This window comes from Zosterops lateralis (genome assembly GCF_965231275.1).
Source record: "Zosterops lateralis genome assembly, chromosome: 3".
In the NCBI taxonomy this organism is placed as follows: Eukaryota; Metazoa; Chordata; class Aves; order Passeriformes; family Zosteropidae; genus Zosterops; species Zosterops lateralis.
Genome location: NC_139764.1, coordinates 10016433 through 10037778, shown reverse-complemented (window position 1 = coordinate 10037778; position 21346 = coordinate 10016433). Strand labels below are relative to the sequence as shown.

General features: G+C 39.6%; 1 protein-coding gene across 7 annotated transcripts in view; it reads right to left on the bottom strand.

Moving 5' to 3' along the window:
- The window catches only part of PELI1 (pellino E3 ubiquitin protein ligase 1), a 46556-nt gene that overhangs the window by 10081 nt on the left and 15129 nt on the right, over positions 1–21346 (bottom strand). For 3 of the 7 annotated variants that reach the window (XM_083857453.1, XM_083857451.1, XM_083857447.1), the window contains exons 2-3: positions 1531–1675; positions 1161–1290 (exon numbers count right to left, since the gene is read on the bottom strand). In XM_083857453.1, coding sequence (XP_083713579.1) covers positions 1161–1290; positions 1531–1601 — 201 coding nt within the window. In that variant the 5' untranslated portion in view covers positions 1602–1675. Of the gene's footprint in view, positions 1–1160; positions 1291–1530; positions 1676–10804; positions 10948–16747; positions 16826–17379; positions 17482–18899; positions 19254–21346 lie in introns of those variants that run through there. The other 4 variants (XM_083857449.1, XM_083857450.1, XM_083857452.1 and 1 more) reach the window with 4 other exon arrangements.

The following is a 21346-nucleotide window of genomic DNA, read 5'->3' as shown; positions in this document are numbered from 1 at the left end:
TTCAGCATGAACTTGGTCAACAGCAAAATGAGGACAAAAACTTAGGACTTCATTCTAAAGACGGGATTTGAGTTAATACTAAGATCAGTAATGACTGATGTAAGGTACACAGATTAAAAAGCGATGGTAAATAGGGTAAAATGGAGAAACTCAACATAGGTTGCAGAAGCTGTAGCAAATGTTTCAGTTCATTAGTCTAGATGTTCATTCTGCAATTACCTACTAGGAACTAACAAACACTTCTCAAAGTGCTGCTAAACAGCACTTACCAGATCATAAAGAATTCACAAAAATAAATGTTCTTTTCACAGATCTACTATGGCTCTACTACTAGAATTTTGGTAGAAAAATGCTTCTGATTTCAGAATACTTTATACCATTCCCTGAATTTAGGGTTAAGGTCCTTAAATGTCAAGATATTCTGGGAGTCAAACACTCAACACTACCACGTTTGTTTAAATTCCTGATCTTGTCACTGGCAGTTTCTAAACAACCACTGAGCATCCCCAAACTCCATTGTTTTAGCAGAAATGTTCCATTAGTTATTGAACACAGTTGCATACACACTTGAATAATCACAATATTTCATGGTAATACCTTAGTTAGGATGTATTAGTTTTGACATGAAATACAGTTCAACTTCAGGACCTAAGCCTTTTCTCTTCTGCTTCTTAATGGGAACTCTGACTATGAGCCCTATGAAATATGCCCTGCAAAACCCACCTGTCCTGATCCATCCCTGGGGACCTCCTACCCATGGATGGAGCACCAAGTGCACGTGGAGCTTTGGCAAAGGATCATTTAAAAGTCAAAGTTAGTGCTAAAGCAGAGTGAGTGCAAAACCACAAAATCTAGAACAGATGTCTGTAGTAAGTTTGGAAGGAAAACAAAATAGAAAGTTTTTTATGACTAGCCTGTGCCCAGAACATTCATGTTTCAAAACTAAGCTTTTTTTTCTTCTGGCCATGGCAAAGACTATGCACTGAATCTTCTTTGCTGAATTGCTTTTTGCTCACTCTGACAGATACTAAAAAACTTTTGGTGAACACAAACCATTCTTTTCACAGTCAGATATTTATGCTGCTTAAACCATTTCTTAACAGTTCTTTATATGGCACAAGAAGTCAGACAGACTTGAAGGGAGAAGAAATGGAGGTTACCTTTGCTGCTTGTGGGGTACAGGCAATGTGCACAGTGCTGGGCTTCACCCCATTTGCCTTGGGCCTTTTAAATAAAGCAAACCTACTCTTCCTTCTTCCTCTATCTCCATTTGGGAGAGACCCATTGTACCTATCAAAAAGCACAGAAAAAGAACAAAGTCCATCACTGCTGTATTACTTAGTTTCTCATGAGATACAGACCCACAAGAACTCTCATTCTAAGCACTGAGTATTCTCAATTAGTACAGTGTTACTAATTACAGTTTTTCAATTAATCACATTTAAATCCAAGAATTGATTAACACAGTACTGAAACATGCCCACAGGATTACAGCATAGAAAACCCTCAGACTTACACACAAACACTTACCCCAATACAATCAATTCACCATATTTGACTGGTGCTTTTGATGGATGATTTTCTTGATCAGGAGAAAACATGGGCTTAGCTAATGACTTCTTCTCAAACTTCAGGTCTCTGATCAAGAGTTGTGGCACACTTTTTTCATTATTTCCTGTAAAAATAAAACCAAAATTAAGTGTAAGAGAAAACACTCTACTCCAATTACACAAACTTGCACACCAATCTGATACCATTGTTACAATATTTTGTGTTTTCCATGTTTTGGTTTTGCCTGAAATAATTTTTAAAAACATATATATAAACCCATATGAATTAAGGTTGAATTGCCTTGAAGAACTGCTAGGTCACAAAAAAAAAAGAGTTTAGAAAATTCCACTATGGACTTAAAACATCCACACTTGTTTTCCTCCATGCTGGTTTTTAGAATAAATGATGCACAGTTTCATTTATTATATTTCATTCAGCCATTGAGAAACAGAGCCAGATAGGCATTAAATTTAAAGAAAAAAAATCCCACAAAGCAAGGTCAGCCCATCAGCTAGAGAAGCAGAAGTTTTCATGAGTAGCTGTCCAAGAAGTTTCTGGATTTGCAGACGGAAGTTGTATGACAATTTGATATTGAGCCTGTCATAAAAGTTTAGGGTGTGCAATGTGACCTCTCATGTTTAGCCAGAGACAGAAGTGATATAAACATCTGTTTGAAGGAGATTTCCTGAGGAAATTCTATGTAACTCCTAATGAAAACACTCCTGAAATGCATTTTTTTACTCAGACTTCTGCTTTGAGGAACAGTTCAAATTGTATTTTTTTACAGCTTCTCATTAGTAGCATTTCCAGGCACTTTTGACCTATGCAGCTCATCTCTGACCTTCCTCTAGAGAAAACCTACCCAGCAGAGCACTTCCTTGATAAAGAATAAAGCTGATGAGAGACTGTTTGAGGCTTTCTCTGACAGAAATAAGAACATTCCCTTGGTCCTTCCAGGTGAGTTTTCATATCAACTCAAAGAGCTGCTGATCTTTTTTAGTACTGATGGTTAACATTCTGCCTTCTGTGCAAACGCACTTTTTGACCCACACAGCACTTCTGGAATCCTGTCATCAACTTTGATCACGACTACAGTGCTGTATCTCCACTTTCTTCTACCTTGACTAGACCATGGTTATTAGCAGAAAAGATGTCATCATGCAGATTTTATCTATCCCCACGTTATGTCGTAAGAACAGAGAGAAGGATGTGGCAGTGCTTGACAGCCTGCTCACATTTGTTCAGAAGCTGATGCAAAGATCCCTTTACTGACCTTATCTCTACACCCTCTCCCAGTCTTTGCTCCTTCACAAGAAAAGCTTGGCCTTCAAACATGTTTTCTCAAATCTACAAGCTCCTATTCAGCATGCATATGGTGATTGCCATCTGCAATCAGCTCACAGTGCTCTCTAAAAACTCATGTTTGTTCCTTCATGCTATTCCACATATTTGGGAGGGTTTCTCGCTCGTGAGACATGTCCTCAAAGCATTTGCTATGATGCCTGCAGAACACAACCAGGAGAGTAAATAGAAATCTTTTAGTTTCTCCTTTCATTTCTCATAATTTTCCAAATCTCTTCCTTTTTTCAAGCCTGGGTACTGTAGATAGTGCTTGAAACAAGTTAACTGCAGCCTGTCTTTGTGGCTAACACACACAATGTTATCACAACAGTACCCACTGAGAGATGAGTGCATTGCAATAAGCCTGATGTGCACAATACTGCTGTGAAGTGTCTGTCCCATCTTCCAAGTGTAGCAGTAACTCCCCTGGGACTGTGAGGTTACTCACTGTTGTAGGTTTTGCCATTAGAATTCTAAAATGATGGCATTAAAGCAAACGTATCACATGAAAATGTGACCTTAAATGATGCCAGTAGCCACAACACATTGAAGTGGAGATTTGCTGGAATTCCAGAAACTTATATTTCAGTATATAGTAATATATATCTGAGGTAAAATGGAGTACTTCTCTATGTCTACCAGGTCTTTTCAAGGGCAATCTGTCCAATTATGAAACGCCACCTAAATTATTTTCACTTTAAACCCAATAACTAACTACTTGAAGTCTGCAATGTGGACTCCATCAACCAATTACAGAAAACCACCCAAATCCATGAAGAAAGAAGAACGTTAATAAGGACTCAGACAATGCCCAAAGTTCTCCATCTTGACTCACATGTATTACTATATACTAAAATCTTAAAATCTAAGTTTCTAGAATTCCAAAAGATAAAGAGAGCTCCCCAACATCAACTGTGTTCACAATTTTCATGTCTCCCAGGGCCCTCCTTGCCTCCTGGCCATCACACCCCACTTTGGAGCACCACACTCAAACTCTGTGCCTGTGAACATCCCTCAGGGCTGCTTTACTGACATTAATACTGGACTATACAGATCCCAGTGTTTAATAGTGCTCAGTTCTTTAGACACATTTCCCTTGTGAAGTATTTCTAATAATTAAGTGAGTATAAATCTTCACGATGTATCTGTAAGTAAAAATAAGGATATATTTTCTATCAAGTATTTTTACAATCATCTTCAGCATTTCTTGTTTTAAGACCTTGCATTATACTTGCTTGTACAGTTGTCTTCTGAAAGAGCTCATCTTCTAATCTCTTCCCCCCACATGATTAAGCTATTTTCTGCTTGAATATTGATCTCCTCAATAGCTTCTCCCCTGCAATTCAGTCTTTTTCACATACAACTAATTTCATCTTGGCCAACAGTTGTCCTCTGCCTTCACATTTAACAACTCACAAGAAATACTGCCATGAAACTACAGCAGTGCCTATAAGGAAACAGTGTAGGACTAGGAAACACCATGACACAGCAACCAAAGATTTAAATAGTATAACTCAATATTACACTGTTAAGGACCTAATCCTTTCACTTAGAGAAAGTGGGAAGGCAAACATTTAAAATAACTTTAGTCATTAGTACAAGAACAGGTTTGATGCAGCTTCTCCTCTTCCTCTGTTCACTCAACAATTTTAATGGAAAACTAAAAAATACATGTCTCAGTCTGAGTCAACTTCAAAGCCTCCTGAAATGAACAGTTAAAGGAGACTCTAAAGCATTACCTGCACAAGTGACCAGAGAACTGTACAGAAATGATAAAAGGGGTCAGCAGTTCCCAGGGACAGACTTCAGCAATACAAAGAGTTATACAGAAAATCTCAGTATAAGGAAAGATGTCCCACATCTATTGCTCAGTTCCTCTTTTAAAACATTTTCTTTTGCTTTACATTCAAACAAATCCACTCAAGTTTATTTTGCGCGTGATGGAAATCCACTTCTTATTAAACTTAAGGAAGGTTTGAGCATTAGAAATCTTGAGCCATCATTAAAAACAAAACTTGCTCATCCACTTTCAGAAGTCTGGAACATTTGAACTTCATTTTTTTTCAAATACCTCTCAGAACCTTTATGAGTTTCACACACCACTTTCACAACTACACACTACCTCTCATCCAGTGTAATTGGCCTAGTGCACTGTACCCAAAAGGAAAATATTTTTGTTCCCAGAAATAACAAAGATCAATTCTATCCTTCCAGTGAAGTCCTGAAGATCAGTCCAAGGGAAATTTCATGTCTGCAAGTAAAACTCAAGTGCTGTCCCACTGGAGATGAGTCTACCCTGCCATGGGGTAACATCTCCACTCCTGAAACAGAGCACGTTTATGGATCACTGAAAGCTGAGTGAGGAACTCACTTGAAGGAACACTGTTGAGTAAAGGAAAAGGATCCACCAAAATATATAATGGGCCTTCTCTTGCAGTTTTATTCCTAAAGTACTACTTTTCTTCAAAAAGTTAGGAAAGGCTAATTAAAAAGACAACTTGGCTCTGAAGGGCCAGTATATAGCTAAGGAACCAACTGTTTGGACAAAATACATGCAAAACATATTTTTGCTGCTTTTTGTAGCAGCATTTCTAGACATCAGTGGAACAGGCATCATTGGAGCAAGCTCTGAACAACAGACTCTTCTAAACTCCTCCAAGAACCTTCAACACTGATAAGGAATAAGATGTCATTTACAAGATCCCATCTCATCCAATGTTCTTCCAAAAATCACAGAACTGGCAGCAGCAAACATTTCACGTCAAGATCTCTCCTTCTGCCAAATAGAAGAGACTGAAGCCTGAAAATGCTTACCTTTGCACAGTCCTGTATTATGGATTTGAAAAGATTTTGAGAGTAAAGCAACTTGCATGGCTAAAGGCAAACACGACTGTTTGCAGTTAGCCCCAGACCACAATGGGTACCAGTTAAAATCCTTCAGAATCAAAAATAGGAAACTGGAATGGGAAGAACTCATAAACAGAAAATACTTTTTTATTCTTAACACTGGTTCCTCTGAGGGCAGCAGGAAGTTCAAGGCTCAAAACTATTACATGCAACTGTTTTGAAGGACTGGAAAGTGACAACAACTGAGCTGAGAAAAGCATTTAAATTTGTTTGAGGAATTTAGGTCTGGTTTCTTCCAAGCCTTCCTGTTCTCAAGTACTCACTAAAGCCACAGAAGGCAAGGACTGATATAGTGGAGAAAGCAAGCCACAGATTCCTGACTCCATCCTAGCAGAAGAAAAAGTGGTATAGTATCTCTCCTGTCTCATGCAAACAAAGAGACAGATGAATTTTGGTTGGTTCTGAACTATCAGCCCCAGCTTAACCACTCATCTGCAACCATTCAGCTGCCTTTCCTGGTGATAAGACTCACACACAATTAGTCTTTAGTTGCTTCAGCAAGTCTTCAGATCTTTGTCTGCAGTAAGGCACAGCACCTTGTGAATTAAGTTTGCTATTTTGTAGACCAAGTAGAGCTTCTGGAATTGCAGCAAGAATAGCAGTATCTTAATGGTTAAAATGAGGTGGAGGAGGGGAGAACATAAATTCAATGAGCCCAAGCAGAGATTCATTAAACACTCGGCTGCAAGCTAAAAATACTAGAATAAAAGTCTCTTTGTAATAAATTACCGTCATTTTCTAAACACAGAGCCAGCATTATAGGCTGCTAGCAACTGTAGCTAGTGCCAGACTAGCCCTTTTCTAAAATACTGCATAGAAAACCACTTTCACAGTATAGAAAGAAGTCCTCTGTCAATGAATATATTAAAATAAAAATGTGCTGATTCAGATGCAAAAAATGGGAATTTTCTCCTCCCTTTTTATAATATTATATTTATATTCTACATCTACATATTTTAAGGTTTGGATTTTTTTTTCTTTTAGAAATAAAGCACAAGACATTTTATCTATTGATGTTTTTATTTTTTTGACTATTTGCAGTTCTCCACTGACTACCCTTGCAATTCTCACAGCCAGCTCTTCCCTCAGCAATCCTGTGCTAAACCAAAGGGAATAGGGACAAAATGGAATCCAGTCCTTTTGACAGGGCAAGGGACAACAAACAAGCTACAACACAGAAAATCCTGATTAACTATTATGGGAGGGGAAAAAACTCTCAATCCACAGAGGCTCTGAGACCTCCATCCTTGGAGATCAGCTGCACGTGGCCCTGAACGGCCTGATCAAAGGCACTCAGTCCCATTTTGAGTCCAGAGACTGAGCCAGACAACATCCCAACCTAAATTATTCCAGGAATACAATTAATTTTAAGAAGTCCACACAATTCCATCAAGCAAATGGAATATGCACTTTAGGTCCACTTTTGACCAGTTAGACATAAATTTTAAGTAACTCTGTTACCAATGAAACAAGATTTTGTCCTTATCCCTCAAGATTTATAAGTTAGTGTCTACAGCTTTATTTGGATTTAAAACATAATACCACAAACAAATAATTCACATTGAATAGTGTGATAATACCTGACAATACACAAGTAGGACCCAAGTTTGCCAACATCCACCTACACATTTAAGCTCTTTATCACTCTGGTTTCCACTAGGCAAGTCTCCTGTGACTGCAAGATCAGAAAACAAAATCCTCTGAATACACGTACAGTATTTCAGCACTGCATATTCTCTTCTATGGTTACATCTCACCACTTCAAAGGAAAAAAAATCTTGATTTCCAGATTTAAACAACCAGAACAGTAAAGTTAAAAGTCACTGTGAGACACAAACAAGCTGTACAGAATACTAGTCTCTCAAGATGAAGATATTTGCAAGCATGGAAGGAGAAGGAGGCAATAAGTAACCGGAGAGAAGGAAAAAAAAAAAAAGAAACAAACAAAAATCCAACCCAAAACCTCACAGTAATTCCCAGCAGACTGACTACTTGTTTGAGTATGTGTTCCCACCGAGCCCAGGTTGCCAGGTTTCACAAACAGTATCAATAATGTTACTGATCTCCACCAGCGCAAGCAACAAGGAATCAGCTCCTTGCATGGCTGTGTTTCTGAAAGCTGAGACAAAGGTTGAGAAATCACTTTCTGCTACATGATGAGTGAAGTAACTTCCACCACTGGAAAGTTATTCTCCTTTAACTGGTTTTCCTATAAATCGCTTTGTAAGCTTGTATTAAAATAGTTTTTACTGAAGTGATGACTTCTGGGTAAAAAGAGCATGGTGTTTATCAACCATAGTTTTACCACTTCTCCCACTTTCAGTTAAAAACAAGCTCACGTTTCCTTCCCACGCACACCTGCAATTTTAACATCAGCAGGTTTTAGACTCCACTTTTGAGATTAGCCACACTCTGTGTACAGCTTGCATCCTTCACTACAGATGCACAGGCAAGGTATAGTGATGCATCTGTTAGTGCAATTTAAATGCCTATCACTTTAGATCAATAGCCATTTCTAAGGAAGGAAAATTCATTTTCTTATTTCTACAAAAGAGAGCTTTTCATCATCAAAAATCCCCAAGAATAAGCCTTGGGAGTATGAAGTATCAGTCTAGCCTTTTGCTTTAGTATGGCTTATTATTTCCTTAGTTTATACTGTACACATTTTCTTTTGTAACTCAGAACAAGCTCAGTCATCCACTACACAAACACAAGTGTCTTATGACATGAAAGCAAGACCAAAACAAGACATCAAAAACAAGACAACAAGGCCCAGCTCTGAAATGACCAAGCAGCTGATCCTGCCCAGGACACCAAGCATAAACCAATGCAACAGCTATTGACTGCTATGCCTCAAAAACATCTGTGAAATCTCAACAGAGGAGTTTTCAATTGTCAGAAACAGAATGAAAGCATCTTTTTACCATGGACACCTGCCATTAGTTGGCTGGTCATCCTGGAAACAAGTCATGCAAGAGTCTGAGCACATACACCCACAAAAACCCATTGTCTGTGGACACTTTGAAAGGGGCATTAATTAGATAGACAAGAGAAAATCTGCTGTTTTGCTCTAAGGCCACAGCTAATTTTGTCCAGTCTAAGAAACAGCAGTTTTGGCCGACTTGGCATCTAGCATTCTGCTTCAAGTTCTGTTCCAGCCTCAGAAGCAAGTCTGAGAAGTTCTCAGCAATTTCAGGAAAGACAGGAACAGTGCCTTGAGGACAAGCAACCTTGCTCAATGAACAAAGGAAGTGTTTCAGAATAGGACTTCTATTATAGGTATCTACATGAAAATCTGTACTTTATGATAGTACTCAAAAATAGCATTCCTCTTCAGAAGACTGAAAAAACCCATCTAAACACAGGGGTCTGATTTTAATCAGACCTCTGCTAACTTCAGTTCTCTTATTCTGAATTGCCACCGACAAAATGAGAATGTGGCTGGGTGTATTAACCGGGAAGATTTATGTAATCAATAATGATCCACTCCAACAGACTGACAAAAATCAATTCTGAAAATATTCCCTTGGAAAAGAAGAAAAAGTCCAGAATTTTTTTTTCAGTTCTGAAAAGTAACAGCTGATCCTCCCCTGAGGAAACCACGATAACCTCCTACGGGTTATAAATGATGTAATTCAGACTGCGTGTGGGAAGCCAAAAACATTTGTCTTTTAGCACAAGGTGTCTATTTTAAAGCTGTCACTGCAATATTATCTGTATCCTTAATTAGCTGAGAAAGTTCTCCACCAGTGAACCTGCTCCATTTACACTCAGCCTGAACCCCCTTGCCCCCCATCTCCTCCACGTCAGCGGTGACAAGGACCTGGAGCCTGGCACAGGGCTCAGCCCCTCCAAACACCACACCTTGAACTACCTGTCAGAGTTACTCACACAAGCTACTCCCATCAAGTGCAAAGTGCAGCTTTCTCCATCAAGTTCTGACTGCACTTGGCACTTTTTGCCTGTTAGTACAAACTACGGTAAAAAAAAATATAGTTTTGATTTTATTTTAATTTCACTCAGGTTATCAAATGAAGCTTATTTGTAACCTGTAACCCATATGAAAAAGCCACAAAATAATACTACATAGAGGCATGCTAGGAGAACATCAGACACAGCACACCTATTTGTATCTTCAGAGAGTGCCTTGCAAAAGTACAAACAGAAAAGAAAAAAACTTTGTACAATACTAGTACAGAAGTATAGTTCTGCTGCAGAGAACTCTGCAGTTAGAAACCTTTGACATTATCCTCTCCACGGCTTCAGACAAATTACACAGTATTACCTTAAAAAAACCCCAAAACACAGTCCCAACTTTCACTTAGAGTCAGCCACAAGAGCAAAACTTCCCAACAGTTTAGACCAAAGCAGAGGCATCTTGTTCTTACACAAAGCAATGGAGCTTTTCAAGTTCAGGAAAATCTACTGTCTGATGCACCTGTACTGGAATATATGGCTGAGGAGCCTGGGCTTGCAAAAAACCACAATGACTTCTTGTTCTACATGCCTGAATGTTACAGTTTTGCTTTTTATGAGCCTCTGACTTCCTGATAAGGCAGTTCATGTACCAAAGCATCTCCTAAATAGCTGTTTGTATTACACTGAAGCCTTTTCGCATAGCATACTATATCATCTTACAAAAACAGGAGTTAGTTACATTTAAACCCTTTCCCTCGATTTAGACAACAGAAATATTCAACAGGTCCATGAGAAATTCCCCTTGGTACGATTCTATTAGGTAATGACAGTTTTAAGGCATCTTGCTCTGCATCCTAAAAATGAGAAGTGACTGACATTTCTTATGATCAAACAGCACTTACTATGCCGTGCACTTTGAATGTCTCTGCCTCTTTGAGGTAGAAGGGGAGCCTACAGACACACTGCCCACTCTCAGATTTCCTTTCCACCACATCACTCAAACCACTGCAACTGAGGAGACTTTTAGAAGAGAGACTGAAACAACACCACACTAAAAGGGAAAAACGACGGCACGGAGAGCACTTACCAGGATATTCGTGTCCTTGCAGTATTCCTACACAGCAGAGAATAAAAAACCAAACCCTTCGAGATCTTGTTATAAATCAGCTGGAATCCACCAACTCCTTTAAACCCCCAGCAACTGCCAGACTGAGTGGCTGCTCTGTGTGCTTTTACTTCAGCCGTGGGAAGCGCCTCCTGCCTGGAGAGGGGCTGGCTCTGCCTTGCGTAAGCTGGGTAAACACCACGGCACCACACAGCATTGGCTGCAGGCAGAACCAGCATCCTGCCCCTGCTCCATCAATTCAGCCAGCCCTGGCCCCCAAAAAGGAAAAAAGGAAGCAGAGGGTGTGTTGAGAACAATACTGCAGCCCAATTGCCTGGCAGCTCTGCGGATGAGGTTCTCAGAGAAACACTGATTTATTTCCTTCTCTTACATAACTGTTCCCATGCATGCTATACTACCTTTTCTTCATTTTTTTAACCATAATTTATTAGCCCAGCTAGCTTTCTTCACCTCCCACACAGAGAGTAATTTCTTAATACACTGAGAATTATACCAGCAGAAATTCTTCAAGCATTGCTGTATCTGTTTTCACTGATACTGTGGGACTGGACATGACACACCTCCAGATGCCACCTGTACGTACTGGACTGTCACGGCCAGTCATTCTACAACAGCTCAATCCTGTAGGATGCGCGTTTAGAAAGGCAAATCTGCATGTGCCAGACCAGGTTATGAGCTCATTTCTCATTCCACCAACATTGAAATCACTGCATCAAGCCAGTAGGTGGGATAATTTAAATGTCTGAGCCATAAAGTGGTGATCAAGTTACCACAGCTTCCAAGTTACCTCGTGGAATTGATCATGCAAATGCTGCGAGGCTGCTGCAATCACGATATGACACAGCAGCTTAACCTTTACATCAGGTTTTACATCACAGCTGTAGGGGGTGAGGAAGGAGTACATGGTTATCTCTGGCTCAAGCAATCTAGATCCAGCCTGACATTTCACATCTCCGTGTTGTAAATGGGACTGCTGCTCCCGTTTCTGCTGCTCCCTCCTTGGCTTGCCACCTCAATCTTTTCAACACAATTTTATGGACTGATGTGCCAACATTTTAAAAAGTTGGTTGATCTGCTCTATTATTTTTTCACTGGATCTTTTCCCCAGCTCACCTCACAGTATAGCCACTGGGTAACACTCAAACCTAAGAACTGTCAAAACAGCTTTTCTGTTCATAATGCCCTAACACAGCATAAGTTGCAGCTCCACAGAAGTCAGCTTCACTGCTGAGAACAAGGCGAATGCATCTGTGTTTTCCCTCTTCTCAACCTGTATTCCACAGCAAACTTTCCCCTAAGTAATACAGGACACCTGTCCTGTTACAGGATCTTGTCACCTACCCAGAAAATTTAGCTGCAGGACACCTTGTCATATGTTAATCTGGATAATAAAACCATACATAGGCTCAAAGATACCTTTTTTTTCTCCTACCATAGATTACTGAGCACAAAAATACCACTCTGCTCCACAGAAGGAGTTGAGCCACAGCTACTGAGCACTGCAAAGTGCCTGGAGAAACACTGATGTACAGGTGCCCCCTTGTTTCCACTCTTCTGGTTGCCAGAAAAACCCACAGGACTGAACACTGCTCTGAAATGGTATGGTCATTATCAAAGCTATCACATTACTAAACTGGCAAGGGTCTAATGGAAAAACCAAAACCACACACATCTCTATTTCAACCCAAATAATTTTGCCTGTTCTTTTGTGTGTTTATTCTGTAATCCCATTATACCAATGCAAATGAGGAGATAGGGACCTTCTGCATCAGTCTCAACAGAAACACCAAAGACTCATCAAGCCCAATCCTGAGATTTAGGATGTATCCTCCTTCCTACCAAAAATCAGCCTCATGCTACTACACACAACCCCAGCTTTTCCACTGGTAATGTGTAGATCCTTAAAATGGCAATTTTTACTGGAGTGGAGGAGTCACATCACCTCACCTCTCCCATCACGTCCAAGTATTTTCTGTCTCATCTCGACCTATACAAAGTTGGCAGCTTGAATGCTGTTTTAATCAGGGCTAAGGGTTGCTTTTGTGATTTTGTTTTAAAAGAAAAAGAAAACCACATCAGGACTGCATTAGTATCACTTAACACAGAGATATGGCACCAAGAGTACAAAAGGTGCTCTGTATTCAGGTATTTAACTGCAGTGATGAGTTACATTAGTATAACCACTTCTAGGTTGCATTACTTTTCTCACACAGGTTGTAAAACTTGAGTTGCACTGTTTCAAAACATGCTGAAAAGCAGAACTTGAAGACTAATTTGCTTCTAGAACTCCTTTATTCCCATTTTACAGACACAGCTGTTCAGTGTTCAGGTTAATAAGATTGTAGATTACTTTATGCTGCAGCCACCTAAGAAGCAGCTGCAGGTGGATTTGCTTTCTACCACCTTACCCAGCCTCCTGCAGATAACAATCCTTACCTGCCTTCATATTAGTGACCCTCTGGAGCTATCAGGCAATACCACACGATATCCTTTTTATAGCTCATCATGACCTATCTTAATCCAGGTTTTTTTGAGGGTTTATTTTCCCCCAGGCACACTTCTAGTGGCTGCCTCTGAATCTCACCCAATAGGAGTTTGAACCACTTTGTCTCCCTGCCTGTGTTTACTCACAGCCATGCTCTACTCAGCTCTTCTTGTGTCAACATTGCCCCCCACTTTTATGGTGAGGAGGGTTTAATGATTTTCATGGAATCACAAGAACTGTGCCATGCCTTGAGGACTGGAAGCAAATGCCTCCAGCATGCTGTCTCTAGGAGAGCTATCTGATTCCTCCTGGAGTACAGATACCATGCCAGACTAAAACAATGCAATCTGTAGCCCAAAATATCACTGCTAATTTCATGAAGTGATGCTGAACTGCAGGGGAGGTTCTTTCCTTGAAGTTGTTAAAGAAATAAAGGGCTCTATCGTCATGTTCTTCTGTCTGACTCACAAACAGATGCTGTACAATTTGATACAATTACGTGATTTCACATGACATTCAACATGAGCTCTGAAGAGGAATGCATTTCTAACTGTTCCAGCTAAAAGACACTTACAGGGGCAACAGGCAACACTGTGGTCTCTAGTGTCCAGACTGGCAAGAAGCCTGAATGGCAAACTCTTCATGCTGGAGTTCATTATCCCTGATCAGTATATTACTACTGCATTTCAAGACTGACATTCTAAACACCTGTTGATAATTTCATTCAGCACAACAGCCAAGGAGTGGAATAAAAACCCCATGCAGGACAAGAGCTTGAAATTACTGCACACAGGGTATATAAAAACACAGACTGAAGGAAAGGAAACAGTGAGAAAATGGAGCAAAACACCTGGTGGAAGACCAGGATGTGTAATGATCCCATGGGGGAGGTATATTTGTACACTCAATGCTGAATGTTGAACATACATCATACACAACCTGAACTCTGTTTCCCATGAAGTCAGAGGCTGAATTCTGATCAAAGCCAATGATATCCAAATAAGAAAAATATTTCATGTGTTATAAGGCATTAACACTGTTACAGGGCTCCCAGAAGCCTAATCTCAGGTGCATGAGGGAAGAAGAAAGAAGGGAAGAATTACCAGCCCCATTAATCTTTTACTGCGTTACGTCACGTGTAATCTCTGTGCAAGGAGTTCCCATGTCACACTGCTAATAAAAAGTCATACTACAGTGTTTTAAAGAGATTATAGGGGGGACCAGCCTGAAGCCAAGAACATGCTATTTAGAGTATACAATAGAAATGCTAATCAAATAATCTGCAGGAAGAGGAGAAGGGAAGGAAATGACCTAATCCTCTGCACTACTGTGTGGTGGTTTATGGCAAGAAGTAAGAAAGTTCTTACAAGGACTGAGAAAACAAAGGTCCATTGTTATAGCTATGGCTTCCAGATAAGAACCCTTTTCTGCATTTCAAACTCCTGTGACATGAAGGGTAGATGGTACTTTATGAATTCTCCTACACTGACCACTTCTGGAAGGGGTAGGAGAGGTTAATTACATTTGCAGGACAGCTGAGTAAAAGATCTAAATAGAATCTCGAGTTGTTAAGGCACAACAAATGCTCCTTCAAATAGATTTGCCAACTCTAAAATGTTGTTCATCCAGCCATGGTGATCCCTAAGCAACTGTGGAGCAATTTGTCACTGAAGCAGCCTAGTTACAGAGTGGTAACAAGTCACCACACTGCACAGAGGCATTTCCCATCACAGGAGTCACACTCTGCCATCAAGCAAACCTAATGAGCATTTCTTACCGAGTCCTGTTTCACCCTTCCATCTTTGTGTGCCTGTTCCTACATCAGGGAAGTCCTTCACAAGAGAAATGGGACCCAATGAGCAATTCAACACAGCAACTGTTGCCCAAGTAAGGCATTTGGGAATTAAGCTGCTCTTAAAACAATGCTGTGGTTTAACCAACCCCAGCCAGTCATCAAGTCATCACAGCTTGCTCACACCTTCCCTGGCCCATGAGAAAGGCAGGAGAATCAGGGGAAAAAAGGTAAAACCCTCAGTAAAATTGGTGAAATAACAATTAAGTAACTGAAATAAACTATAACAAAACATAACAAGGAAAAGAGAGACAACATAACAGGAGAAAGAAAGGAAACCCAAAAAAATGTTGCACAATTGCTCACCCCCCCACTGAGTGATTCCCAGACCATCCATGAGCAGCAGCCAGCCCCTGCCAGCCAACTCCCCCCAGTTTATAATACTGGGAATGAGATCCTCTGCAATGGAAATCCCTTTGGCCACTTTGGGTCACCTGTCTTGGCCTTGCTCCCCCACAGCTTTTTGTGCAGCTCCTGGCTGGCAGAACCTGAGACCCTGTAAAGTCCTTGATTCAGGGTAAGCACTGCTCAGCAAAACATCAGTGCATTAACACTATCTTCATCCTAAACACAAAACACAGCACTGTACCAGTTGCTATGAAAATTAACTCTATCCCAGCTGAAGCCAGGACAGATAGTTCTTCATCTGGCTTCAACTGCCACTTGAAGCATTAGATGTGCTGAATTCCTAAAAATTCGAGACTGAAAGAATGATAAGCAAAGCCTCATTCTGAAGAAAGAGCATTTGTTTCCAAAAAGGTCAAACTGACACAAGTCATCTACCAAGTCAGAGCCATATAGATGTAGTCACAGCAGGCTTCTTTCCAAGACAGTAAACTTTAATTTCCCAGGTACCTGGAAAAAGCTATTGTAAAAGATTTATTTTAAAGTTCTCTAAGATCATTTCTGTTTGAATTAATCTTGGCTATGCACAAGCACTTCCTTAGAGAACTTTTTAGATGATGTTCATCAATCTTTCAGCATCAGAACCCAGACTCACTGAGCTTCAGGTATTATGGTTTACTCTAAATAAAGAAAGAGAGGCCCAATTTGAATTCATTTCCAAGACACAATTTTTGTACTGGCAAAGCCTTTAAGGTTATAGCAGAACAAGCTGAACCTGCATTACCTGAAATTTTTCATTCCCACAGAGCCAGATCATTTGACCACAGACTAGTACAGAGAATCCTAAGACAGTTGCTAGAAGTAGTAATGCTTTCAGTTCTAAAAAACATCTTTATCTAAGTGGTGAAAAATATTTCATGTTAGATTATTCATTCAGATTAGCAAACAAAGATAGGAAAAGTATTCAGTTATAGAAATTCAGCTATAACTGGCTGTCTCCCCACACTCTCATTCTAGGGAAAAAATATGTTAAGAGGGACAAAGTTTAAAAACTATTCAATACAGTTTGTAGTCAACTCCCACATCACACAAATGGATCTCTTACAAGAAGGCAAATATATATACCCTGAAAGAGATTGTGAAGCAAAAAGTCAAGTGTATCCGACAGCCCTCTGCTTTATCCTGAATTCCTAACCACATTTACCAAACTCTTGACACTCACCATTTTGACTGTAGTCCCTCTGTGATTCCAGTAGAAAAAGTGCTGGATAACCTCAAAACAGCTCCCCTCACTTCTCCATGTCAGTGTCCCAAGTCCATAGTTCAGACCTGAATACTCTGCAAATCACTGCTGTTAAACATAACCGTCTTACTATATTCTTCCTCCTCACTTCAAACATTAGACAGCTTTACACAAGGTAGAAAACTTGGTCCTTTCTAGACAATATCACCTCCAGCAGTTGCACATGAAAGGATATGACCTATATTCCTCTGGAGAGCTGTCAGAGGGCTGCCCCCTCTCTGCAAGCCAAGGGTCAGGTTTGCACAGTGGCCTGCCAGGAGATGTCAGAGCTCTGAACAGACACACAGGGTTCAGCACCTCTGTCTCCTGCACTGTCAAGGACATCTTTTTAGGAATACTCTAAATACTGTTTTATGAACAAATGTTACTTTAGGCAGTAACCCAAGAGAACAAGAACTGATTACTTGCCACATGCAATAGGTTTCTCAAAGAGGTGTACCAAAATACGTCCAGATACATTAAAAGCTGCCCCTTAAAAACTAATGTGAACCAACTTCTATGCTAATACAGCTTGCATTTATACATAAACACAAAACTTACTATTTACACACCTTAGTTCCTATGTGCATCACCTCCTACGCCAGCAATTCAAACAGGACAGTTCCAATACCTTTTCATGTTGGACCACCTGCCTGTTCAGTTTGTTACTGCTCAGCAAAAAAAAAAAAAACAAAAAACAAAAAACAAAACCTCATACCAGTTGATCAGATCTTTCCTTTCTAACCTCATGGGCAATGCATGATTTAGCATATACAGGCACAACACTTTGCTTCCTACACTTTTAATCCAATTTGGGTAAGAGGTTTACTGCTTATAAAAATAAACAGGCAGCTGCACTTTACCTCTATTCAGGCATTAACACCTAACAAAAAAAAAAGGTCATTCCCAAATACTAGCAGTTCAGTGCCAGAGATGCCATCCCTAAATTCTACTCCTTGGCTGAGACAAAAATACAGTCACTTCTTCAGAGGTACAAGGGAGAACTGGTACCTACTCTTGGCTCCTGACACATGCAATGTTTGGTATTATTGTGTCAATTTTATTCCCTGCAAAAAAAGCCCAGGATGGAATACCTCAACCAGGGAGATGGAGCTGTACCATTTCTACAGGGACCCAAGGGACTTTGGCCTGAACATCTGGTCAGGTTTTAATTCAGAGCTAAGGAAATCATTATGTTTCATATTTGACTTACAATTGCAGGTTTCCAAGGTTATCACTAGTTTCATATTTTCAATTTTCTATGACCAAATAAAAATGTTACCTCCAAATAAGGGAAGGTATCTAGCTCAATACAGCAACTTTAAGTTAGCACAGCCTTCGGTTACAACCAGAAGAAGAAATATTCCCAAGAGTGTGGGTCATAAAAGACAAGCAAAGGCATTTTGGTACTAAAAGAGTGGCCTGTTTGCTTTCAAAAGAGTCAGGCATTTGAAATCTGTACTGCTTCTTGTCTACTCAGCATATGTCAGACAAAATTTAGCAGATGAAGACAAAAGTAATTTTAGATTGGTTGAGTACAGGGATAGTGACAGGCACTGTGACAGGATATTTTTCCAGCAACTCCTAAAGTGATGCACCCATTGTGAGGCAGTGTTAAGAGAGTTCAGCTGTGGTTTCATGGGCTGCCCCAGCATTTTCAATGATGCTACATCACATTACAAACTCTAATGCAATTACATTAGCAAGGCAGCACTTTGACTCTCTGTAATTCTACCAGCAAAGAAAGTGCTCCTGAAGACAAAAAATGTTCTTCCTTGATCCACAAGAATTCCACAGCAAAATTCTGTATGAATATAAACCTTCAAAATCTGGCCTAGAAACTAAGTGTCTAAAAACTGAGGTTTGAGAACACACGTTCAGCAAATTTCTCATCAACTAATGCTAGTTTATTTGCTTGACATAAAATGCTCAAGCAAAACAGTTCAACAATTTCTTAAAAAAACAAAAAAAAAACACCCCAAAAAAACCCAAAAAAAAAAAAAAAAAAAAAACAACACAAAACACCAAAACACTAAACAAAACCCCCATGCTTAAAGCTCTATCTTGGCCAGGACTGCCTCTCTGTACTTACCAGTTCATATTTCAAAGCCACCTGAAGAAGCCTCCAATAAAAAAAAAAAAAGGTTGAACAGTTAAAGATGGAGCTAGATTTGAACAAACAGAAGCATGAAATTCTCTCTCATTCAGGCATTTTTTCTGACACGCAGAAGTATCTTCACACTTGCAAACTCACTTCTGGTAATCTCTGCTTTGCACTTTGTACCTGTACACCTTGAGAGGCAGACTTTGTTCACAGAATTACTTGCTTTCTCTCAAAGAATTTTTTTCTGTTCAGGAAATAGGAAACACTGTTGGGCAAATACATTGAAAAGAGCATACAGCCACAAAAACCAGCACCACAACCAAGTGATTTTTGAACAGTACCAAAAAATTCAGAACACAATAGTACTTTAGAGAGTTTGGAAATAAATTTCACATGATTTACAGCATTGCTTATTTATTAACCACATTGACTGGTTAATACAGTACAGATTTCTTCCTTTCTGAACCTTGGGAAGGAGATTAAGAGAAGCTTCCACTTTAACCCATAGTGTGCCCTCCAGATACCCACGCAGGCTATGTTTGGGTATCTCCCAGGAAACCTTAGGTCCTGTTTTTCTAGCCCAGCAAAGTTAACAATAACAATCTAGACCGCAGGAGCCATTTCACCTGCCCCTTTTCAGCGCAGACTGAATCATTCCAAGAAATCTGGCCCTTCAAAAGGGATCTTCACAAGCTTTTTGGGGTAGATTGGCCCTTTCTGGACTGATATTGTTTGTGAACATTGTTTCAAATCGCTAATAGCTCCTCACAGCTCAGCGGTGCCTCGTTCACACACCTATTCATAGGGATTAGTGGAAACCCTGCTCACATTCAATTTGCTGTTTGTCATTAGTTACTTTTGTGCTCAGAGATGTCTCCTGCCATCCCCTTGTAGAGCAGAAGGCTCTGAGGTGTCATGGGGCAACCTCGACACAAGGTAAGAAGTCAGACTCAGCAGAAATGTCTGATACATTCAAGCTTCTGCACCAATGTACATTCAAAGTAAAACAAAACAACCAAAAAAAAAATCACCCTTAAACATTTAAGAATACCGTCCATGTAATTAACTATTCAACAGACATACTGAAAAAAACACGAAAGAACTTCAAATATAGCAAAATCATTGGAGCCAATTTAACACTATAGACACCCTGCATGACTTTATGAAGTGTCAGGTGAGCTTTGATGAAAACTACAAGTTTGTCAGGCTGATCATCAGAGCTGCCTTTAGCATTCACTGTGTGTTGCCTCAATGCAACTTAGTGGCAGAACAAATTTTCAAACCTGCTCAGTCCCACTCCAGCAACATCAATCCCAGCTATACAACATATATTCTCTAAACAAAGAAAATAAAACATTTTCTTCCTCTGGCTTAGCAGCCACTGTTGCCCTAAGCTTTTTAAAACACTGAAGTTATTCTGTACTTTTATAGCATTTTACTGATGGAACTGTGTGGATTACACATCCCCAAAATAAACCCTGAACCATACAAATAAATAGAGCACTGTCAGAAGCTTGCCCTCGTCAATTTTATAATAGATACTCCTTGCGTGCAAACATGACTGCTGGACAAAAAGATGCAAGGTCAGCCACTCTGAAATGTTATCAACACTACACAATGTTACAAAACCAACATGAGGAATATATCAGCTCCAATAATTCTATTAGTTTCTGAGGTGGAGCATTTTTCTTTTTAGTACTCACTTCCAAGCTGAGCCTTTATTTCCTTGTTAGAAGTGAGGCATTTTATTTAAACTACAGAATTTTTTTTAAAACCTAACAATAAAAACAGGTAAGCACCAAACCCCTATTTTCTATAAAAGTCTTCGCTTTAAAACCAATTTGTGGCCTAAGCTCTTCATTTTGAAAGCATAGTTTGATATCATGTTGGGAAAGAACCTGTAACTTCAGACATACAGCTATTTAACTTTCATTATACCTAAAATCTAACAGTTACAGTAGCTCTCTCATATCAGAAATAAGATACACTTTTTTTTCATTTACTCAAAAGACTGATGCAAATATTATAAGCGAAATGCAGACCCGTAGCTGTTGACACAAAGTTTCAGTCCTGAAACTTGCCCAACAAGAACAGTGACTTAGAGCTCGGTGCAGAGCAAAGCATCACTTTTGGGAACGACTGCACACTCCCAGTTTTGTGACAGAGTATTTTCAGCAATATGAAAATCCTCACACATTACTCATTAATTACTTTATTAATGCATTTAAATAAAAGCCTTTGTTTCCCGAAGACATAGCATGGTGCTTATTCCTTAACTTTTAATACAGAAGTCTACCTAAATCATAAAAATTGTGTAAGAAAAAAGAAAGGCTCCAATTCTTACACCCAAAACAATACCACTATGATTCTATACACTGAAGCAGCAAGATTTATCTTTACTGGCAAAAAAAAAAAAAAAAAAAAAAAAAAAAAAA